This window comes from Eucyclogobius newberryi, unplaced genomic scaffold (assembly GCF_026437365.1).
Source record: "Eucyclogobius newberryi isolate DKJ021-1_F unplaced genomic scaffold, fEucNew1.0.hap1 SCAF_10, whole genome shotgun sequence".
NCBI lineage: Eukaryota > Metazoa > Chordata > Actinopteri > Gobiiformes > Gobiidae > Eucyclogobius > Eucyclogobius newberryi.
This window is the reverse complement of record NW_027315724.1, coordinates 16,570,397-16,595,854: the sequence shown is the minus strand read 5'-3', so window position 1 is coordinate 16,595,854 and position 25,458 is coordinate 16,570,397. Positions and strand designations below refer to the sequence as shown.

General features: G+C 38.3%; 2 protein-coding genes across 7 annotated transcripts in view; both read right to left on the bottom strand.

Moving 5' to 3' along the window:
• The window catches only part of sln (sarcolipin), a 420,868-nt gene that overhangs the window by 153,635 nt on the left and 241,775 nt on the right, over nt 1-25,458 (bottom strand). The window lies entirely within an intron of this gene.
• gria4a (glutamate receptor, ionotropic, AMPA 4a) overlaps nt 1-25,458 on the bottom strand; it is a 161,823-nt gene that overhangs the window by 37,007 nt on the left and 99,358 nt on the right. For 5 of the 6 annotated variants that reach the window (XR_011929567.1, XM_072461878.1, XM_072461886.1 and 2 more), the window contains exons 10-13: nt 24,865-24,975; nt 11,455-11,661; nt 8,488-8,703; nt 6,482-6,642 (exon numbers count right to left, since the gene is read on the bottom strand). Coding sequence is in view for 5 of the 6 variants with exons in the window: in XM_072461878.1 (XP_072317979.1) it covers nt 6,482-6,642; nt 8,488-8,703; nt 11,455-11,661; nt 24,865-24,975 (695 nt within the window). In the remaining variant the exon portion in view is untranslated. Of the gene's footprint in view, nt 1-6,481; nt 6,643-8,487; nt 8,704-11,454; nt 11,662-21,600; nt 22,022-24,864; nt 24,976-25,458 lie in introns of those variants that run through there. The other variant, XM_072461891.1, reaches the window with a different exon arrangement.

Below are 25,458 nucleotides of genomic sequence, written 5' to 3'. Positions count from 1 at the left end.
CAGATCAAGAGCAAGATTAGCAAAGTGCCATGCCCAACGACACAATAACGCCACTGTTCAAAGTTGTTCGGAATTTTGTCTAAATTGTCTAAACATACATTTCCAGGCACTAATAGTAGTACAATATCTATTCACAGGCTTCAACTTCCTGTTGCAACATATTTAGAACTCTTCCCTATTCAAAAGATATGATATTTACCGGTAGTTTTAAATTGCAATGGCAATGGTGCTCGATCTCCATCACCCTGGAAGCCATGGACACACTGTCTCACTTTTGTACACAAAAGCCTCATGCCACTATACAATGACATTTATTTGGGGTAAGTTGGATAGACATGTAAAATACACATTGCCTCACGAACTGAACTCTGGACCTTCTCACTATGAAGCTGTTACCCACTTAACCAACCCAAAAAATAACTAAACCTTCTCAATTCCACTGTCTGGCTCTTCATCCAGTGACATGAAAAATTGCGTGCGTTCCGTGCTGCTGATCACATCAGCCTTCTTTGACGCACAGCCCCTTTTCCAGATGTGTGTGCAAAATGGCACCTGTCTGCGCTGCCCGAATCATCACGTCGCTCTGAGACTTGTTAGCTCCATAATTAAGACTCGGTGGAGGTGACCTGCTTAGGGAACTCTGTCTGAGAGAGAGCGACATGGGGACATTCTGATGTTTTATTACTTGTGTTTTAAATATAATCCTACACTCTACCATTTCCCTGAACTCAACAGCAAGGGATTACACCTAAATATGTTCTATCATTGCTATTTTTCACTTATGTTTGTTTTTGTCAAAGGAAGTCTTCCTGCAGCCATCTGGTCCAGCCTATGTGGGATACAGGGCCAATATGTGGGTACAGCATGTTCAAAGTGTTTCTCGTCACACGCCACATAAATACATACATTATTATGCTAAATTATTAACTGAAATTATGTTTAGTTGAGGTTTTAACCATATTATATTGTTGACCGCTTATCAGGACATAACTGGCGTTATATTTTGCTTCTTTCACGCTTGTTTAATTAATCCTGTTTACGAGGTTATAAGTGCTCGGCTTGAATTTTTTCGTAACATTTGCATTGTGTAATTAATTATTTTATTTATTTTTTCATTGTTCATTTTGTGACGTGTGTTTTACAAATTGAGACATCATTTCAAGTTAAAAAATGTGACCAAAAGCAAATTTAAAAGCCAATTAAAGCCACAAGAATGCATCATGTCCACTTTAAAGGTCATATTACATCAGACCGCATGGCTCAAGCTATCATTTTGGCCAGACTCTGGGTATTTCGTGAAGTTCATCTTTAGCTACATCTTTAGTTACATCTAGCTTTCTGTGTACGTTTCTGTGATGGTAAAATATGCATTTTCGTGGGTTTTGAAGTGTTCTGTCTCCCCCCTGCTGTCTCTGGTGAAAACCAGCCACACAACATCGACCTGAAGGCAACTCTCTTGAGAAACCCTGGCTCTTTTTTTTATGTTTGGCAACGTTAAATGTTTCTGTATGTGATTATACTGCATTTGGGTCTGTTCTCTGATCACACGGGACTTGTACATTTACTTAGTTCTGCTTTAAAAGTTTGTATAGTTTCAATTGTAATGACGTAGTTCTAAAACATAAGTTGATGAGCTGTGTCAGTTGAGCCATTATAAGATCAGAAGAACAACTTTGATGAAGGTCCATGCACAGGGGCAATTCTGGGCCAATTCTGGGCCACATTAATTCCAGCATCCCTAAAATTAAGAGGTTTTTTGATTTGAATTTAACTGATCATTTTCTGGGAGGTCAAAATGCAGTAAAAAAATAAGACAAATTAAAATGCAAACATTTTGATTCATCGGTGACCAAATTTTATTTATTTATTTATTTGACAGGGACAATGCAATCATACAAAGCTTCAAACAGAGCTTGCAGCCGATGTGATGCACTATCACAAAAGAACATTCGTAATATATGGGCAATCCAGAACTCCAGGTATGTTTTGGATTATGATAAAAGCTAAAAAGAAAAGTTAAAGACTTGTCATTTGTTGATTACCACACACATTTATTGAACGCCTGTATTGTATTAAACTTGCACCATTTATGATTATGTCACAATGCCAATTATCAAGTTAAACTACAAAAACCTAGACATTTGCTCACATTATAACTGCACTGTTTGAAATTGGCTCACACCAACTTTCATTGCAGTAAATCATTCCCCAGCGTCGCCACTGCGGAGGTTGTGTTCAGTTCTGAGACGTCACACTGAGCAAATATGACGGTGCAATCGCTCAAAGGAAATGAATGATTGGTAGATTATAGAAAATGCACTGAATAGGGTGAAAAATGATATCTTCCATTCCCAGCCCAGGATGTGATGTGGCAATTTGGAGAAAACTAGCCGCAGCAATACAAAATAAAACATTGGTGTGCAGAAATGTTCTTTTTGCATTTTTGGTGAGTATCTACATCTGCACTATAGTTGAGAGCAGCAGAAGCAATAGCAGTACTGGTAAGAAGTAATACACAATGAAACTGAGCATCACTATTTTAAAGGCAGTGAATCGAGTAACACTAGAGACCAACAGAAAATCTCAATTTAACTCAAATACAGTATAGACATTATGCACTATCATAATTTGAATGTGAAAAATGCCCCTCAACATCGAGTGGCAGCATTATGGGTATTTCTTTAGGTTTTTTTGACACATTTTGTTTAGCTTATATTAACTTTGTATGGAAAAATGGAAACTGGCAGAAGTTTCTCTATTGTTGCTCTGGCTAATGGTAGAGGGAGCTAAAGGACACTTCAACTCGTCCCACACCAATTCATTTGACTGATTGATTGATTGATTGATTAATTAGCCTGCAGTGTCCCTGTTGTTTATCGTTCACAATTTGCACACAGTTTTGACACTCACTGGTAAATCTCCATGGAGACAAGCAGATCAAGTCAGCTCTGTGGAGCGGTAAGGCCTCCCTCAGTAAGAATGCATGTTTTCCCATGTTTTTGCATCACTTTTCATAGTGCAATCAAAACACCTACTATACAAAAAATGCAAGATGGATAAGTTAATGCCATACTCCAGACAAGCTAGAACATCTCCATGGAGACAAGGAGGTAGCACACCCTCCACAAGCAAAACTAGCATTGAGTTCTCTTTTGCAGGTGCAATGGGGGTGATCCTCGCTCGCTGAGGCAGTGTTGCTGTTCCTGTACTGTTCCTGTCCATGAACACTGTGACAGCTTTAACAAACAAAGAGAGGACTGAAGCGTGACAGATCTGAGACGGAGCATCACTGCACGTACACAAACACAAACACACTGACTGACACACAAACACATACCCAAACACACACACACACACACACAAACACACACACACGAGCTGCCTGTCAGAACTCAGTACAACTCCACACAAATCTACTGGAGTTCGGATAATTCTACACAGTTTAGAGGTGATCCGAGCGAGCAGAGAGGGGGTGATTGTACGTTTTGCTATTTGTGCTGATGGAGATGTAGGTAGAATTAGCCCACACAATGACTGTCTGCAAATCACAGAGGCATTAAAATGTGATGGACTGCTCTAATGAACTGTAAAGGATGGAAGCTCCAGGAGTATAAGTAAAATTAATAAGAAATGGCAACATGGACAAGGGGAGAAATTTAGATGAACTAGAATGGAAGGCTTTTAAATGGTAAGAAATTAACTTACATCATTCATTGTGTGAACTAAGCTAAAAACAATGGTTGCTACCAGCAATTTCCCCCCATATTTAGCTGTTTAGTGGAGGCAGTTTGGATGGGTCGGATGCAGAGGACACATTTCCCAACACAAAACATATTCATTAATCTAAACTTAATTTGACTGCTGAAATCACAACACACGTCTGATAAAACTAGGTCATTGCACAAACTATACAGCATTCTTGGCATTAAAACACCTCTACTTGAGTAGAACGATGAGTTTATTGCTCACAAGAGGTGGAGATATTTTGGAAAATCATTAATATCACAATAGTTGTTTTGGAGATAAGTAAAATCAGAATATCAAGTCTATTGTCTATGATTAAAACTATTAAAAATTACCTCAAAGTGAAGTGTAATCTTCCAAACAAGGGAATAAAGTGATATTTCTACCCTTCTATATTATGGTCCACTTTTACTACACTTATATTATACAGGCACATATTTATATTTACAGGCACATACTGTATATTAACACATTCTTGATGCACTGCAAAGACATAATTTCAACTGTGGAGATATCACCTCCCTTTCATGATATTTGAAGGAAACATTTGAGGCTTCTTACTAAACAAATCAAACAACAACCCACATTTTGGACGTAACACGTTCCCACATTTCAACTGTGTTATCTGGCATTGGTGCGTTGTATAATCTTAGCTTTTGAGAGGTAGTTCTGTATGGGAAGTGACAAGCCCGGCTGATTTATATGACCGATACTGGCTCATGTTAAGTATCACATTATGGCTATGACAGCTGCACTGGAGCTTGTGGACAGGGCACTATGCAATGTGTATGGTGAGACTGCAGACTGGGCGTCGGGTTTCGTGTGTGATTCTGAATTGGTCTGTCAGTCAAAGCCAAGTGGGGAAGAGTGGGAGAGACGACAGGTGCGGGCGAGCGAGCGGGGAGAAAGAGAGAGAGTGTGAAGGGGATGGATGGAAGGGAAGAGGAGAAGGGCAAAGGAGAAGAGTGGGAGGAGGATGGAAGTAAAGTTTAGGCAACTGATGGAAAAGCTTGTTCTCTCTCTAAATGCTAATGGAAATGTGGGAGACATGTTTTGCAGACAAGGTTTAAATTCTGATAAAAACAAGAAAAAACAAGAAAAAGTCAAGCCTTGAGCTTGTTTTTGCCAGAAAGTGCTTTTCTCAGACACAAAATGAGATTCAACCTCCCACAAAAGCCAGCCATTTAAATGATACAGCAGCGAAATATGCAACGTGCTAATTCTCATTCAGCGTGAGAAGCAACGTGTTTGTGCACAAATCATGAATTGTGGAGGTGGTTACTATTTTACACAATGTTAAAATCATTTATACTCTACTTTGAATATATTGGTGATCGTGATGTTAGATGGTATGGACTTTCCTTATGCCCCATATGAAACTATGGCACACAGTTCAACACTGTTTGTGATTGACCACGTTTGATAAACACTGACCACTGCCCTTCAGCCTCGTCCTTACAATTGGGCCCACGCTTACTATGTAAAATTAACTTTCATGAGATTTTTAGCTTACTCACAGTTGTATTTTGATTGATTCCTACAGGTTTAGGTATATTGTCCTGCATTCAAGGCTTGAGTGCTCACCTACCCCCTAACTCCTATCTCTGCCCAGAAAAATGAACTTTAGAAGTTTAAGTTCCTGGTGATTCTATTCTGTATTCAATAAAAAAAATATTAATCTGAAGCAATGTTTATTCTGGCTTTATATCTATTAGTCTGTGCGGCTTAAGACATGTGTCCAATCACTGTGATATTGCAGTGATCAAGCTTATGTAGGTCTATTTGATGTAGATGAAGTTAATAATTATCAATATTGTCTAATGAATTTAAGAGTCTATTTACAAAAAATGCGACTCTGGGAGGGACAGATTTGTTTTTAGTTGTGTACACTTTTAAACCAAATAAATCCTCATGATTGAACTAAAGATAACTCTGCGCCAGTTCTTCTTTTTATACTAAGTCTTTCAATAGAAAATCCACAACATGTAATGTTAAAAAATCTCAATAAAAACAGGAAAATTCAAATATTCTGCCGGCTATTGTGAGTTTTAGATCAATATTGCCGTCTACAATGAACAGAATGAAAAAACATCTCAATAAATACCCAAAAAAATGTCATGATTTTAAGAATTTCTCATGCACAGAGGAATTGAACGATCTTTCCATTTTCATCTATTCATTATCTTTGCTCCACTACAAAAATCCATCTCTACCAAACACACACTAAGCCTGTGCATCTCCGCTTCTATCCGTTGTTTTGGTGAGATCTTCTCCCCTCACGGCTCTTCTCGCCTCACACTTGGTTCCTGAAGGTTTCCGAGATGATGTATTTGAAATTCCCTAAACTACATTCTCAGGTTATCAATAATAAAATACTATATTCTTATAAATATTAGAAAAATACAGCTGGACCCTTGCCCTTTCAGAGCAGCGTTACATTTTCATGCACACCTTGCTAACTCGCTGAATCTTCCCACCTTGACGGACATGATTGGGACAGTAACTGCATTTGTAGCTGAGCCTTTTGAGAAACTAGTAAGCAAGAAATGTGCTGTTCTGAAAGAGCAGCGACTCCGCACACGCCAACACACACACACACAAATCCCAGCGGACATAGACTTTTCATGGACCCTGGGCTGAGAGGTTCAAAAGGCTAAATCTTCCCGTAGCCTGTCCGACACGCACCCGTAGATTTGATACGGCTGTATTTGGCACACGGCAGGAGGCAGTAGCTCACCGAGGAGAGATGTCACAGCCCTGTTGCATGAAGGCGCCCAGGGAGAACCAGAGGGAGTTGAAGATGCCGAATTCATTGGGGGGTTGGTCGGTCGGGCCTTGCTCTGCAGACCCCTCCTCGGGCTCCTCTGCATGCCACTCATACGGGCTGAAGCGACTCACCTGGAGGGAGAAGCAGATCATGGGTCAGGGCAGTGAAAACACATTGGCAAAACTAGACCAAAAATGAAACAAGAACATTGAAATTGTTTACATACCATAAACCATACAGTGATTTAGAACATTGCTTGCGTACCCATAAATAAATACATAAATAATATGAAACTTGCACTCAATGGTCTTATGGAACTTAAACACTGTGCTTTGGCCAACAAATATTGCTGACATTTAATGACACAGGAAACCTATTCAACAAATAAATATGTATCCATTCTTGAGGTAAAGTGGGTGATTTTTTAAGTAATGTAATGTGTTTGATACGAGAGGGTTTTTAGTGGACAAACGGTAGATTATTCTTCCACCTTCATTGTCTTTTAAAACATCTTGACATTTGTATTTCATGTTTTAGAACTTAAAATGATGGCCATGTTTGTAAAAGACACTTCAAAAGCAAGGTGCCTATTACTTATGAAACAAGTGCAAAAATGCGCAGCAGGAAACTTCTGGTTTCTGGAATAATGGAATAAAAGAGTTTATTGTAAGCCACATGAGTCACACCAAATTCTCGAATTATGTCTATTTTGTCTAGATTATTATTGTTAGCAGTTTGCATACATGCTAACGATTCAAAACGTTTCTTAAATCTAACGTTAGTTTAACAGATTATAATGCACGGAAACTGTAACAGTGCCTTTTTTAATTTCATCATTCACTCTTTCATTCAACAATTATTTTGTGATGGTTTAGATAATTAGATATTGAAGTATGTCTCATTGATAAATGTATTGAACATACAAACAACAACAACAACAACAACAACAACTGTATGTCTACGCTGTCTACAAACGTCTAAATCTGTGTCTTTAGATTGCTGCCTCATTTAAATTAATGAGATAGAATGTTTAAATCAGTACCAGGTAAGGCTACTTCACCATACAATACGTATCCTGAAACTCTGAACTTACAATAAATGTCCTTCTACATGGATATCCTTTAAAACCAGTGTTAAAAGTTTACTAAATAGATTTTGGTTATGTAGAGTAACAACATGTATTGTAATTCCATACTCCTTATTATCAGAACATAATTGTCCTGTGAATAAATCACCTTTTCTGCTCAGCACATTCAGCTCTAATCAGTGGTCACAAGTTTTCAGTCTTTTGAGCACAGCCCTAGTACCAGGCTGTGTCGAATGGCTCTAAACATGTCACTCCTGTAAGAGTCTATAGCAAAAAACTGAAAATGTGAGACAGGTTCTACTCTGACAACGTTCAAATCTTAGCTAAAAACACTTGTTTAGCTGTGCATGTGACTGAAAGGATTTTCTTTGCACTCTTCTCTTTTATTTCTTAAACTGTTTTGTGATTTCTGGCACGTCTTAGGGATTTTAATGCATTTCCTGTTGCGTGAAGCACTTTGAATTGCCTTGTGTATGAAATGTGCTCTACAAATAAACTTGCCTTGCCTAGCATAGTTAACTGCTTTATTAGCACTCTTTAACATATGAAGATAAGTTTAGTTATCTAAAGTTCGGGAGAAGAACCTCAGCTCGCCCTCTCTGCCTGTCCTTTTCCTCTTTTTATCTTCTTCTCATTCCTTCTATCTTTCAGGTATGAGTGGGATAAAAAGCCAAGTGCCGATCACCTTCCCAAAAGCCCTAAACCGGGCTCTGAATACCCCTTTGACTTCATACATCATTTATATTTACTTTTACACTGTTTCCTGAGGTTGTGGTTCCTTGCTTTTAACAATCCTCACTCCTGGCAGCTGTACCCTTTAAAGTGGAAAATACACTGACGATTCATTCCTTACATTCTCAGCAGCCTCTTGACCAGCGCTCTCACTCACCAGGAACAGCACCACACTGACTCCGATGTAGGCAAACACTATGCACATCCAGATCTCGTAGGCCAGTGGATCCAGGAAAGAGAAGACCCCCGGTTTGGACTTCTGCGGCTTCTTTATCATTATAGAGATTCCCAGAGACATGAAGGGCTTGGAGAAGTCGATCACCTCCTCGCGCACCAACGTGATGGTCAACGGGGCAACGGCTATCTCCGCTTTCTGCCAAAAACATGAGAAACAGGAACGGAATATCAGAAATCGTGTGTGGTCAGCTGTGACTTCAGACGGGGTTAGAACTGGAGAGATAATTGAGCCATCAGGGGTTTGGATGGAGGAGGATCAAGAAGTTTGGCTTTTAAACAATGAAGAAATGGGAATAAGGGGAAGGAGAGAGAGTAAGTGCAGCTTTGAAGAAACAGATGAAGCAGAGGAAAGCCCAGTAGCAGAACAGAAGAGTTATTCATATGTGGAGTCATGCTATTGGAATATAAATGAGTTGGCAAGGAGTTAAAACTTAATTCACTATACTAGGAATACTATGACTCAAACAGATCAGGCATTACAACGTTTGATGTCTGAGTTATGTCCACCACCAGTTTAAACGGGACATATTATGGATGTGTTATGGTAATACTAATAAACTGATAACCTCACTTTTTATTTCCTGTTTTTCATGATAAAAACAAACACGCCTGAACATACTTTTACTGCTTTACATTCTGCATATTTGCACTTTACAATTGCACTCTAGCGTCACAGCCACACTGATTGATAAATTGATGCTCCAATGTAATTTTGTGCCAATAAATTCGTCTTGAAATCATAAACAGTTCCAAAATCCTACAAAAACAAAAACAGGGAGAACATGCAAACTCCACCCAGAAACGTCCCACTCAATCTAGGAACCAAACCCAGGACCTTCTTGCTGTGAGGCAGTAACGCAAACCACTATGCCATCACGTCACATGTTCTCTTCGGTTTTCTGCCATAAATCTCACATAATCTCAATTCTCATATAGCAAAAGTATATTTCTCATCAACGTACAGCTTACTTAAAGTTGCACTGTGTAACGTTTCTGATGAAGAGTGTGCGTCACCTGCTCGTCTCTATGGAGATCGTTTTGCTTTGCCTGGAACAGCATTAAACGCATCAATTACAGGTATTTTATTACTACATTGAGAAAAAAAAAAACATTATTGCAGGGAGCTGGGATGCCTCTCCGCAGAATTGACCTGTAACTTGGCCTGGTGTTGATACTGCGGGACATTTAAGCGAGAGACAAACATCGCCCTCTGACATAGTGCACCTTTAAGCGACGCCACACCGTTATGGGTGATCTGCTCTTGTATCAATGCACATTTTTAAACGCCGTCTGAACTCCGCAGCTACAGCAACATAAGCCTCACTACAACAAACGGCAGAGACAATAGGGTTATGTAAATAGAATGGGAGCAGAACGGATACAAGTGAAAAGGACAAAGTGTGGAGGGACTGTTTGGTGCAGTCTTGTGAGAGGACTGTCAATGTTTTGAACAAATCAGACTCCATTAGTCACTGGTGCCGTTTTGCCATGTCACCTTCCACCACCCACATCCAGGCCTAATTAATTCTGTCGCCGTTCCACTTCCACTCTTCCACACTGACGACTGACATTGTCTTGGGCATGTTGATAAAGTTTGCAGCCCAGACAGCCGTGTCGCGTTTCAGAGTCCTCACGCAGGCAGCAGACATAATTAGATGGGGTTTTGCAAATAATTGAAAGTAGTCTATTCAGAGAGATAGGATGTTTGAAAATGTTTTGAAGTTCCGGACATCAGGATGAGAGATGGTTTTTAATAAGATCGCTTGTGAAATGCCGAAAGGTTGACATGCACGAGGCTAGTGACCATGTTCCTCAAACCTGGAGAAAACTTAACCCGCGAGGGATTACTACATGTGCAATAAGAACTTGTGACACTTACCAAACTGAAATGTCTATACCTGCCTGTGCAACTTATGGACACGTCAAAAATGTTAAACTCTTCCTTCCTTTTCTAGATCTACTGACACAATCAAATATATTCACTTATTCACACGTCAAACTTTTTTTTGCTTTGGCACCCAATCGTTTTTTTTTCTTGTGACCGAGTGCATGTCGTAGTAGATTGTAAAAGAAGTATGTGCGCTCTCGACTTACCTTTTTAAAACACTGTATTGATCGCAAATAAAATACATTTAAGAAAGTGTTATGTCTATATAATTCAACGGATAGATCATGACTGAAATGGTTGATCCCTGAAGGTAATACAAGTTTATAATTGTTCTGTTAGACACACCCCTTTACTCCTAATACAAATGTAGATAATAATTGTGAATGTTTTTTTTTGATACATGCAATATTTTAAGCTCAATTGTTCATAGTAAAAAAGAAAAAGCTAAACAAAGAGCACTACAGTGATTCATTTTACAGACATTTCACATTTGTCTTAAAATTAAACCTCAATTAAAATGTTTAAAGTCATTTCTGTTGCATTGACATGATTGCTCACCTCTTCTTGGAATTTGATCTTTTTTTTAATAACTCATTAACTCAACTTTCCACTTCTAGTTGATAAAACAGTCTTCTATTTTAGTCATCAAAGCAACTAGCACAGACAAGTTGATAGGCCTTTAATGGCCAGCGCTAGTTAAATACACTTCAATTTACATAATGGCCTGACTGAATGTGGCTGTGATGTTTTACAGTGTACTTGCAGTAGCGAAACAGCTTAAAGTTCAACGTTTAAAAATCAGGTATTGCAGTTTTTGAGTTGCTTCAATAACGTTCCATGGAATTTAAAACGTTCTGCACATTCTTTTACATCTTTACATACAAAAGGTGATCCTGTTTATTTAAATTCTTACATTTTTTCCCACAATTTTCCCATAAAATACCTGCCAGTAAGACCATTATGTATTATAAAATGTAATACATGTACTTCTCGACTCACCCCGTATACGAGCTCCCCCACCATGCCGTTCCAGATCTTGGTCTCGGGGTCTCTGGCTCCGTACTTGCCGTCGGGGACAATGGAGATCTTGTACTTGATTCCGATGTGTTTGGCGATCTCCGAGGCCAAGTCCACGCAGTAGCCTTCGAACTGGTCGTTCCCCTCGTACAGCTCCCAGTTTTTCTTCAGCATCACGTACGGGCCCTCCTGCACAGGTGGCACCGAGAACATACACACAACTGTTTGTACAGCACAGGCCAGTGGCAAGAGGCAGACATGTCAAAAGTAAACACTAAAATAATGTGTGTAATGGACGTAATCAAACATTATGACAAGAAATGTAGGACAAGACAGATCCTAGAGTTGAAATATTAGATTTACCTTTATAATGACCAAATACATGTATTTTGGTAATTCAAATTAATCTTTTGTTTCTGTTTATTCAACGCATAAATATACCCCATAATAATTGCACTCATAAATACATGTATTTTATTTTATTTTAGTTCTGGACCAGACGTTTGTTCTGGACTTTGGGAGTAGGCGTGTCCTCCATGGTCCAGGGTTGTGTGTTATGTCTAGGCCCCTCCCCCTGTATGATAATGAGGGATCCACCCATGAGCGGCCTGGTGGATCAGTAGATCGCAGGTCTACTGATCCGCCACAGACGCACCCTTCACAGGAAAATACTGGCCTCTCATGGTGAGGTAGAAAATATACTCTCTGGCGTTTAAAAATGGAATTGTTCTTATTTCTATTTTTTTTACACTTGCTACACCAATTTTGCAATAATGGAGACAAATAACACAAACATCTGAAATTTACCATAGCTAGCTTTTAAATACAACCTTTAGAATGTGTTGGCGCTGTAACCAGTGCTTTTGCAGGAACACCTCATCCATATTGGGTAAAATAACAAACATGGCTGACATTTGAAGGGCTGTGTTCTGTATTGTTTCTGATTTTTAGTGCCTTGTTGTATGGCCTTTGTGCGACTCCGGTGGGACTTGCCCCCGCCACACAGCAGCCCTCGCTCTGACAGAACGGGGAAAAACACAATCTGGATGAACAAAAAGTGCAACCTTCCCAAACAAAATAGCTTTAGTTTTGCGCTATCAACGAAGACAAAAGTGATGAGATGCAATTAGATGAAATGACAGGAAAGCATGAGTGTACTTTTCCACATGGGTGAGGACAGTTGATGCAGATGTGCGACTGACTGTGCATCCATCATGAGAGCAGACTCGGTACAGCGCCCGCAGCGGCTCTGCCAGTGTAAATCTCACTGAAACGAGTCCATTAAAATGCTATCAAAGCATTTTTAATCAAAGACCGATCAGGACTAATTAATCAAACCAGGCTTTCGGAGCATCCTCATTGACTCAGAGCAGGAAACTGAAATGAACATCGCTAACACACATTGAATCGAGAAAAGAAAACTGCAGTGTAAATAATGCAAATACAAGACAATTAGACAGAAAGTTTTATGGAGCTTATTAGTCTCTTTGCAAACAAAAGCAAGGCTGTTTAGTACATTCACTTTAAATTAGTCATGATATTTATTTCCCGAAAAATATAAGATTATCTATGTTTTTTTTTAATTTATTTTGTTTTGTTTTTGTTTACCTATGGAAGAAAGACAGATAGAATATATTCGTTGCGGCCTGGCTAGCATTGGTTTCCTGTGCAAACTTGCACTTGAATTGGACTTTCAGAAATTAAACATTTCTACTTTTCAATAGATCTTTACTTTGGATCAAACAAGCCATTCAACCAATAAACAAAAGGCAAGCTAAAACACTGCCAGTGTTGCAATGGGCTACATAACAGGAACGCTCCCAAGTTACAAACATTAACATTATTTGGATTTGCAGTGCATGACTATCCACTTCCTTTGGCTAACAGCAGCAAAGCAAGCAGACAAATATAAACAGCGCCATTTGTTTGTGAACTCCTAATCAAGCATCGGAGGAGCATTTGCCAAAAATAATACATTCACACCCACGACAAGCGTACAAATGAGCCCAACCATCGACATACCATCAGCGCTCGGTACAAGAACAGCAAAGAAGGGACTTTTGTGTACACTGTCAGGAAATACAAAGCCTCAGCTGCTAAAATGTCATTATGAAAGACATTAGAAGGTCCCGGGCTCTCTCCGAACAAACTGAGTCAGCATGAATCATAATGGTAATGGACAGTTAAAACTCTTTTCAATTCTCTGCAATAAATCAAGAGCCATGAGGCCAGCACCACACTGACACGCTCAACACTCATAATCAGGGGAATACTCGCTTTTCTGTCATTCAGCATATGACCTTTAATGCAAGGAACATTGGATTCAAATTTGTTATGTGCTTTTTATTTTTTACAAGCTCAAAACATTTCATAAGTCAATCAAATTACAAAAAATACAATATCTTGAAAATACAAGAAACAACCAAGACATAATCAGAAAAAAAAAGACATAGTAAAGATGATGGCATGCCAGGTCATATATTTAACACAATATGTAACATTGCAACATAGCATCATAAATAACATTTTAGATTGAATGTAAACAAGGACTGTAGATTATCCAACCAATCACAAACAAAAATGGGCAGAGTATCCACACATTTGACACAAGTAAGAACCTTCCGTAGAAGAACAAATGAGAGAAATGACTCAAGTAAGAGAACAAAAAAAAGGATTTTCTCAAACAAGAGTGACAGTAAATGTAACATAAACATTTAACATTTAATGTATAGCTTGAATTTGCAAACAAAATATTAAATAACGCACTAATTCTGGAATTTTAGAGGACACACCATGAAGATTAAAAAACAAAATTCTGTCTAGGACAGCGGTGCAACAAACACAAATGTTCAAATAATTTAATAGGGTTAAACCTTTTACCAATTGTGGACCTATTCATATAGCATAGAGTAAGTCAAACTTTTAACACAGTTAGGGTACTGTTACATTGTTAGATATAAATTAGTAGTAATAGTATGGCATATGAAACGTCTTAGAAAAGTGATGATTAATTAACATTAATAAAATGATATGATAATGCTTTTGGAAATACTTAAAGTGCTGTTGTATTAATCACGTGTGACGTTGTATGAGTGTGTTTTGTGAGAGTTTAGCTATAATCTGGTTTGGAAAATCTCAGTTTTTTATGAGCTCAATGTGTCTTTTGTCCCTTAAATAAAAACTAAACTAAATGTGAGTTAAAGCTGGAATACCTGACTTTGATTTGTCTATTTCCTCAATGAGAATACTGCAAAAGCAGCACCTCTTGACAAAATGAGACCACTGTGCGCTGTCTGCATCTAATAATAAAGTATTTAATTTCTGTGTCTAATGCAGCGCTCTGACTGGCTTCACTTCCCAGTCTGAAAGTGAATGTATGTGAATATAAAGGGTTTGGGAGAGCTAAATACACATCCTCCTTTTGCAGTTTGAAATTTGATCTATTAAATGTAATTTAATATACTCTAGTTCTCTGAATCAATAAAGTATGCGTTGTACCTCTGAAATACACTTATCCCACAAACACCTACACATCTAGCAGATCTCTCTCTCTCACTTCTCCAGATATTCTTTCATCTTTCAGAGTTTCTAATGTATATAATCACCCTATAACACCAACTCAAGAGAAAACATTCAAAATCCTGTGATAAAAAGGCAGAGTGATTATTTATGCACTTGTGAGGTGGATGGGATTCAGAGGGCTCATCTCGTCATTCACATCTGCTAAACTCCACCTTATAAAACCCTGCAATTTCTCACCAGCAGCCACTTACTTCAAAAGAACGCCACTGTTCATCTGCTTTCTCCATCAAATTAACCGCGGGCCTCCGAAGTGAGCAGGTCAGATGTTCTCTCATACTAATTAGCTGTAAACCTCACTGGAATACATATAGCAAGCAGACAGGGCCGTATGTAGCTTTGCAGGGGTCTGGGTGAAAGGTGCTGGTGAGTGAGGGGCTTTAGTTTGTCAAAGTTGGGATGTAATTATGTATTAGATCTTTCATGTAGTAAATCAATAGAAATAAGCGGTGATTCCTTTTTAATGTGTTACGACAGGAACATGTAGGAAAACGTTTCAAAGGTAGTCATCTGAAAGAATGTCTAAAAACCAAGTTGTTGTTTTGATTTCCTCCAAAAAGTAATTTTCAATCTGAAGGACCTGGTCTGAGAAGCTGATTTTTCTTTGTAGATTTTTATTTGGGCAACCGGTAAAAACACTCTTAAGGATGACGAAACACAGTGTGGGGCATGTGAGGTCGGGTTGTGGTCACATGGCGATACATTTTTGCTCATTTGAAGAGATTGATGACATGATTTATTCGTTTTTAACATCAGATTTTATGCTCCATGTTGGCTGTCTGCTTTTGTACATAAACTCTGTGACTAAATACATATAGTCATCAATGTGCCAAATGTAGGAGATTGGATTTATGGGAAATTGGAATATATATGAAAAGTGCAGCGGGGGGTGAGCCAGGGGGCTTATATATCCAGGTCTTTCTGAGGATTGGTGTGGGGGGGGGCTTCATTACTTCACTCCCTTTTACCATCTTTTTTAATGCCTGTTTCAACATACAAACAATTACAATCAAAATGTCACACCTAACTGCACCGACTCAAGATTTAACAACTGGACAACAAAAAGTATAAAGGTCTTTAACCAGATTGTAAAGGAGAATCATTTGAAGAGCTTTGAGGTGTTTAAAGAATCCTTTGGCTTGGATAAATAGGACTTTTATAAGTATTTACAAATAAGGAGTGCTATTAGTCATAGCCTTTTGACTGAAATATTCATTAAAGCATATAAATCTGAACTTTCAAGAGGATTGATATTTAAATTATACAAATGTAGTAACAATTTGAGCAGTCACTCTACTGATTTACATTAAGGGTCAATGGGAAAGAGAGGGTCACTTTGTTCTGGATAATGAAGATTAGGAAAGTATACGTATATCTTATCGGAGAACCACAGGATCACATGTTTGGAGGGAATTCTGTTGGAAAAGTGTGTCACATTTCTTTATACGCCCATGTCAAAGTGCCCATTATTCACAGGGAAATGCAAACTGTTGAAGAGGATATGGCAGCAGGAGGCAAACCACTATCATGTGTTTGGGATTGTCCTGTTCCCAAGCATTGAACTGAGATCAATAAAGCTTTACTGACAATGTACGACATGACCATCCCTTTGGATTTCAGAACTATGTATTTGGGCCTCAGGGCTCTCTCTGGAGCGTCCTCCTGGCTGCAGCGGAAAAGACTCTCATAAAAAAAGGATGACAAAAAATGCACCGACACTTAAGGACTGGACTGACTCAATATTGGACTTTGGACAAAACTTTTTTAAATTTATATCTCTCTGGTCTTGTTTCCCCTTCACTGTTTTTGTTCAGTTTTTTATATTTTCTTAAATTTATACAAAAAAAAAAACATTTAAATGTAAAAAAGAAAATATTACTGCAAAAAAAAATATATATACGGTATATATGAACCGAGAGGAGAAGCAAGCCAGCTCATTGGAAGTCCTTTGAGGTGGCTTTGTGAGTCAAACCAGGACATAGCAAGAGGAAAAGGGATAGAAGGAAGAGAGGAGCGAGGAGATTAAGAAGGTGATAAGAAAATGAAGGTAGGACACAGGGGGAGCGAGATGAGATCAGAATACCAACAGCAGGGCGGCCATGGGGGGAAATAGAGTCAGATGAAAAAAAGAAGAAGAAAAAAAAGAAGGGGTGAGGGAGCGAGCCAAAAGACAGGGGCGAGGGAGGAGGAAAGGCGCAGAGCAGCATACGGCCAAATGGTGGCGGCTGATAAGACATAAAGCGCTTCCATTCCAGAGCCAAAATCCAGACTTATAACAGGCCAGTTAAATTTACTTGAGTAATCTTTGAAAGAACTCATACTTTATCTTTGAAATAACTCATACTTTACAGAATATTTATAGCACAGAACTTTTTACTTAGTTCAAACAATACCCTTACTTGTGTAAAAGTTGTGTTATTCTTTCTAGTGCAGTAAATCTAGTGACAAGTTGTGGCAATATTACAGTAATAAACATTAGCGTTTATTGCACCGTAAAGCAACACTATGCAACTTTCTGGAGGTGGTATACATCACATGCATGAAAACAAAAAGTTAAAACCATACTTAAGAACATTCGCCATTGAAACAAGCAGGAGGAGTTACAAGCCCCCTCAGAGTACAATATGATTCTTTCACATTTTTAAGTGCAATAAAAACATCCAGAGTGAAAAAAAGAAAAAAGAAGCTTTTATTTTTGTGAACCGTATTTTCCGGACTATAAGTCGCACTGAAGTATAAGTCGCACCAGCCAAAAAATGCATAATAGAGAATAAAAATACATAGATAAGTCGCATTGGAGTATAAAATGCGGTTGCAAGTGTGAAAATAACAAATAATATCACATATAAGTCGCTCCGGAGTATAAGTATAAGTATATATAATAAAAATAAATATAAGTATAAGTATAATTTGCTCCCTGGCCAAAACTATGAAAAAAGGTGCAACTTATAGTCCGGAAAATACAGTATTTTTGTTAAAAAGTTACATACTCGGGCTTTAAAATCAGGTTTTTCATGGTTTACCCTGTGAAATACCAAAATGTGTGCATTATTTAGAAAATATTAATTAAATTAGTTTTTATGTCAGTCATTCTTACATTTTGTTTATTTACACTACTTATTACTTATATTTACATGCATATATACTTAATAATTTACATTTACTTATATATATACTTTTCACTACTACTACTCTGTGTATATATGTAAGAGGAACAGACACCCAATCGGACCGACACAAAGTAGTGCATCTCCCCTCGATACAAGTGCAGTAGTTTAAAACCCGACTTTCCCATAACCAGCCAAGACATTTAATCAGAGCTTGTTCCGCTGGTTCGTTCGGCGCACAGAGCCACGGCGCATGCAGGCAATCAGTTAGTCACAGCCTGTTTCGACCAGTCACTGCCCCTATCACTCCATTTATTAATTAATTACAATGATTACAAAGATAATCATCGATTCAGCCTCACTTTAGGCCAGTGAGTCAGCATGGTTTCTGCGCAGCTATGAGACCATGAAGAGAGACGAGGAAACAGTCCTTCCAGAATCCACCATCTGTTAAGAACGCAGTCAGATTGTCATAGTCCTGCCAGCTGAACCCTGACAGACATCATATGTTGTTGTTCATATTGGGATTCTATTAACATGTCTAAAGCGCTGTGTAGCCAATGGATTTCTATTTCAATTTTAAGAATGCATAATATATCATAGCAAAATTGAAATTACAATTTGAGTTAGGCCTTAGTTATTTTATTACGTGGTTTACGGATCCGCCGCACTTAGATTATTGATTTCTGCAACATCAATAAAATACATTTTTATCATTTTTTAAAAATAAAGTATCGCCGTCAATGCAAAATAGCGTTAAATGAAATATAAAAAGCGGTATTAAGTCAAAAGATAAGAGCGCGTGAAGCAATTTTTCGTCAAAATCCTGCGTGAGTCAGGGACAGAGCCATTTAAAAATCTGTAAACCAAGTAATAAAATAACTGCGTCCTTACTGGAATTATAAAATGTCATTAGATATTTTAGAATGTCCTCCTCAAAGAACAAACTATCGATATTCTTGTGAAAAATGTTGCACCAGTGGTTTAAATCTTTACAAATATGATCTGAAATTCATGGGATTTTTTATTAAGTTTATTTGCCTTAACACCCAAGACCACACGGTTTGACAATACTTTAAAAGAGAATTTGGTCTGAAATTCTATCCTGTTTTTGTCAAGTGAGCCTGGTCCATTTGTGTTTCGAAGAAAACAAGGAAGACATGAAAATAACACCGAAAAACAGCTTGGATTCAACAAGCGAAGTCATGTATTTTGTTATTTTATTCAGAGGAGATGTCTTCTGCGTTTGAGAGACTCGAGCTACAAATTAGCGCCTGTGGTTGCACCGTCCTGAGTTAAAAGGTTTTTCTTGACACCCTTTTATGGTTCAATTCCAGACCCTTTTGCATTTGAATAGAATGTAAAAGGGACTGGCTGCTCAGGAAATGAGTTTATCAGTTCATATTTCAGTCTTCTTTGCAATCACCATGCTCCTGGAGTTGTTTACAATGTGCAAATCTAATCGCAATTGGATTATTGTTATTTTTTTTCAAAAACGTGCAGCCATATTAAATGAATAGGGAAGGAAAAAAACAATTTCAGCTGTATTGAGTGGCTGTCTTTTTGTTGGTGTACAGCCAGTCGACCGTTATTTACAGGACTAATAGAAAACCCTATATTCACTAACAAAAAGAACTTTAGATTAATTATTTTATCATCTTTTTTCTTTTTTTTTACAGATATATTAACCATAAAACAGGTTAAATGAAAAAGGACAATCAACAGCTAGAAATTGCCCCCTAGAAAGCTTAATTTGAAATCAAAATTACAATATTTCATGTTAGAATTCCATGTTCCTGTTCTGATCTCTGAGTCAAAAACAGGCTGAAGCTAAAATTGAAGAGTAGCCCAGAGTGCAATTATCATGCTTTCTTTGTTGCACCTGAGCACACGAAAAAAAGAAAAAAAGAAGAGCGCTACTGTATTTAATGACAGCAGTGCGCATGAAAAATAACACCAATTGAGTGTTTTTGGCATTGGGTTGTATATATTTAAGGATGAACGCTTTTGCGAACTGGAACAAAATTCAAACTCGACTCTCAAAATCTGTGCTCCAAAAGGCAAATTTGTTCCAGTCCAAAACAAAAAGCATTTGTTGTTGTTCGTGTGGTGTTCACGGTTTAAAGCAGAACTCAGTAAATTGTCTTGTCTTTGCTGTTTGTCTCTATGAAGCTCCCACAACATTTCTTTGCTATTGTAATGCAGTTGACGTCTGTACGATTCCTCGGCTGGTGATCCTCTGTGCTTGTCTGAATAAATGTTTCAGCATTTTGGCAAACCAGAAGAAATAAAGCCATCATTTGCCTGTTGTGGCCGTCATTTTCTCCAGACATTTGCTCTGTAAATGCTCATAATTGCTGTAGCGGTAATTTGTATTCATGCTAATGCTGTAAAGCTGTTTGCCAAAGGTACCTTGACTCAATATCAAGATTTATTTAAGTTTGAACTCCCAAAAATGTTTCAGAATTTGAATTTTTACACAAATTTTCAGTCAGATCTAGTTACCTCAAATACTGAAAAAAATATCCAAAATCCTCTCTATATTATATTATTTATTTTTCAATTAATATGTCAACACAATGAAGCAAGAAATATAAACCTGGCTCACTCCATTTTTCAGATTTGAATGTCCCAAATATGAACTTGCAAACTCACTACTTAAAAACTTTCTTAGATCTATGTGAGTAAACTTCATAAAAAAGATACCTCTACATTTAAGATCGTTCCCTGTTCACCTGCAGTGTCTTGCCTCAAAAACTACTGGTGCATTAAGAGTGTATAACAGCAAAAATATGCCAAAGTATCCGTGCTAAATTAGCCACATCTTTGCGGAGAGGAAGACAGCGTGAGCAGAGAGTGATGAAGAGGCTGTTTTAGCGCGCTCAGACTCACGTCAGGCAGTGAAGCCAGCAAGGCGTTTCAAAACAGCCAAACTCTGTATAAAAAGCAGGGATGTTATGATATCCAAATCTCTCTTTCTGTGCAATATGATCACAATATGCATTTCATGGAATTAACTGCACTATTATAAAAATGTAATTTCTTCATGTTGTCTGCAGTTAAATGAAGTAAAGCATCATAGTCTATATAGTTTCCTCTTTTGTCTTTTCTTTTAGCCGTTGCTGCAACAAAAAGAAGCTTATAATTCAATATATTGTGACTCGCCACCATATTATTGTGAGACTTTGTGAGAATATTTCAGATACTGTTACATCCCTGATAAAAGTTACTGAGTTCTGCTTTAAATTGAACATACTATGCAGACGGATATCTCGTCTGTACACGTTTCCATAGAAAGCAGAATGATTACACAACATTCATCAGCCCAAGTTCTGATAAATCAAAATGCAAAACTTATAACAATGTGCTGAACAACATGACACATAAGTGAATACGAGTTCATATCATTCAGATGCCGGTGGCGATGGTAACTCCAAAGAACTGTTGCAGGAAGGTCAGTGTGACTCAGGGAAACTGCAGAATGACAAAGTCGAAAGTTTCCGTAAGCTGTGTGGAGGCGCATCTCATTGAAAGCCACTTATCCGTACACACATGCTTATTTGGACGTCCCAAAACCGCAGGTCCCCAAATCGTCCGATTCACAACAACATTTATGCCACACTCCATTGCAGATTATTCTCAAAACACAGCAGTGGCAGACAGGAGCATAAGGGCGGAGCGACCAAGCGAACGCAGCTCAAACAGAACTGCTCTTTGTGGGGTTTTGAGAGACGACTGTCTGTCAGTCTGTGTGTCTGGGTGGTGTCCCGCGGGCGGTGCCACTGAGGCGTTTGAAGCAGTCTGTTCCTACACGTCTTCTGCAGTCTTCAGTGTCGCAGCAGAGGCTTCCTCATCGTCGGCCGCTGTAAAAGGGAGGAGGTGGCTGAGCTAACATTAGCCAAGGTCTGCTGAGGTCACCATCCACAGAAACATATGCAGGGGAGGAGGGCGGGGGTCAGGGGGTCAAATCAAGCAAAGTAAAGAAAGATGAGAGGTAGAGGGGTGGCGGAGGTGTTTAGAACAAGAACGGACAAAAAGGAGCAGAACGTTGTGAAGACATGAACTCATTTCCAACTTCAACGGTTTGCACACAATAGATATAAGAAAAAGAGCAGTACAAGAGCGTTTTTGCAAATAAAAGCACAAGGAACTACGTTCCATTAATCCCCCAGTCCCTGTTTAGTGAGAATGATTCATTTACTAATCGATTAGTTTAGCAATTATTCTTTTTATTAATCAATTAGTTGTTTAGAACGTGAAAAACCTGCAAACATCAAAGTTTGTCAAAATCAAAAGGTTTTTTTTACCCAAGTGATGCTAAGTGATGCAGCTCGAGGACATCCTGGTGGAGTATATTTATAGACATTATAGTGTACATGCATCCTATGTCTTTTTGAAGTAATTTCTGCTTTGTACGAGTCATAAAACCTCTGGTCTAACTGAACATATCAGTTAATGAAGGGAAAAAAAAAGTTTTTCTTTTCTCTTCATCCCACTTCTTTTGAGCACTGTAAACCATGTACATCAAATTGCGATGCACAAAAATGAAATGAAACTATGAAAAGTAATCATTGTATCATTTTTGAGCCACGTTGTTTATCTTGTGAATCAAAAAAGTTTGTATAAGTCAGACAATGACTGAAACATATTTTCCAATAAAGCTAATGTTGTAAAATTTATGAAAATGTTTCTGGCCAGACTAAAAAGTATTGTCAGAATACCCGTAAGCAGGAGATAGACTAGTCCCTAGTAGGTGCACAATATGTCCACAGTATGAAAATGCCATATATTTGGTTGCAGTAACTTGGCAACAGAGCCAATGTCGTTTAAATCAGCTCCGATTGACTTTGGACTTCAGCCTGACTTCATTCTGCTTTAACTGAAGTGTCTGACCAGTAAACACGACAGGCGTTATGGACAGGCGGATCAACCAATCAGATCTGTTCGTATCCAAACAAGCAAACAAGAAGATAGAGCAGCGTCTATAAATATATATATGACCAAGTGGGATGTTTATGTCGGACAATGTGTGTGGTACAACTTCACTGTCGTTGTTTCTTTTGTTCGGTCTGTGTCTTATTTTTTCATTTTTTTTGTTTTAAACTGTGATAAAACTGTAATTTGTCCAAGCGGGCTACAAAATCTCACACTCTATCTTCTTCAACTGCTGAACAATGTGCTTTGAACAGCTTTTTCAAATTAAGCCCAATCATCCAGGCTTATTTTATCTGGTGGCTGAAATGAGACTTTTGAGCTGCTTTCACTTGCATCATTTCGCCTGCTCAATTGAATTAGAGTGATTGCCTTTACAGGAAGAGGACAGCTACAATACAAAGAGTGCAGATGTGGAATCCGATGTAAGGACAGGAAAAGTACCAACCCCATTAGGCCTTTTATCCCTGTTTGTGGAGGAAAGTGGAAGGATACGAGCGGCGTTCTGGTGTCTGTGTGGAAGCCATTACAGCCGAGTCTGGGGTCACGTGGAGAAGGGAGGAGGGGTCACGGTTACGTTTGCCTGCTCATGAGAAATGACTCTAACCTTCCAGCTGGACATGTGCCATTTCTGCTTGTCATTGTCTGAAGTCGGAACAATCGAAAATGTACCAAAAATCCAGTTAAAAGTTAATTTGAGCCAAATCTGTCTGGCACGTACAATAATCAAGCGGAATATTTTGATCAAAGCAGCACTTTTCATTGGGTTTGTTTCTGCTTGCATTTCATATCATTACTTATTGATCATAGAACAAGTATCAAAGGTAGTTTGTTTCTTCAATTGATCACTCTTGGACGAATTAGTGATTACACCGACTTATTGTTGGATTTATAGTAAATAATTTTTCTTTTCAAATCAGGTACATTTTTATCCATGTATCCTTCCAAATCCAACAACACATTCGCTTATTTATTTAAAATGAAGCTATCATGATGAAAAGTACACAGCAAACTGATATTAAAGAAGACACGTGTACGCTGTATAGTTATTATCTACTACAAATGTAGTAAATCTAACTTAAATCTGGACAAAAACTCAGATTGATCTTTTTCAAGACATTTCCACAAAAAATGAATGTTAAATAAGTATGAATATAAAGCTTATTTAAGTGTTTTAAATGTCACAAGTGAATAGTAAAATTCACTTACTGCACTGGCAGATAATTTCACTTATTTAAAAGTTTTTTTTTTGCCTAAAACAAGTGTATTTCTCTTGTTTTAAGAAGGTGTGATTTTACAGTGACTTGTGGATCATTATTTTAGATTTTGGCTCTTAAACAACTTAAGAAAAGAAACAATTCAGCCAATTTCTGGTTGAAAACTGTGGCGCTGATTTCCCCCAGTCCCTTTACTTCACTGTATCACAGATTATAGAAAAAAGAAAAAAAAGTAAGTCTCAAAGTAAGTAGGGGGCAGTGCGGTCGGTGAAAACAAGAATTTTCTGAGCAAAGTCGCCTTGATTGCAGGAGAATAAAGATGACTCAAGCATGAATCACTTCTACAGCTCCGAGAGGGCAAATGAGAAGGGAAACATGGTTAAAAAGCTCTAAAAAAAAAGTTGATTTAGCGTAACGTATCTCCTTTAAACTATATTAACTAAATGACAAAACAATGAGTGTATGACCTTTACACAACAACAGACCGTGCACCACGCTGTAAAGCAAGCTACTGCAACCCAATCAGAGCAAACTGCAATAGTGAAAGTGTGCATTACCATGATGGTGGTCACGACAACGGTCCGGTTCTCCATGGCTGAGCTGTCATTGGAGAGAGCGTTCTCATTCTGCACCAGCACCAGCTTGTCGATGTCATTCCAGTAGCCAATCTAACAGAAACAGAGAAACACGGCATAATTGATTAGTCAGAATCAAGAATCTAACCAAGTCTGACCGTTGCACATCACATCGGGAGAGAACGGCGATATGAGTTCAGTGCAAATTTCCCATTGGAACTATAGGAGTTATTGAGAGGTATTGAAGACGAGGGAAGAACTCTCAATAAACACGCATCGGTGCCAGAGGAACACTTGAAAAGATGGAACACGGTGTTATTCCTGCTTCGCTTCGGTCCTTTCAGCACTGAGCAGAAATGGCTGTGCGAGGACCCTCACCTCGGCCTCATCTTTGTTCTGCTGCAGGTGGAGAAACGCTGGGTTTTCGCCTCGGAAAATCAAGTTTTCTTTTTGTGGTTTCTTTGAAAATAGCTGATGCTTTTTGAGGTCATGTTCGTGCGAAACTTTTATGTGCGAGTTATCTTGCAGTCGTGAGTCATTCAATAAAAAGACATGTAATCAAAAACTGGGCGATTC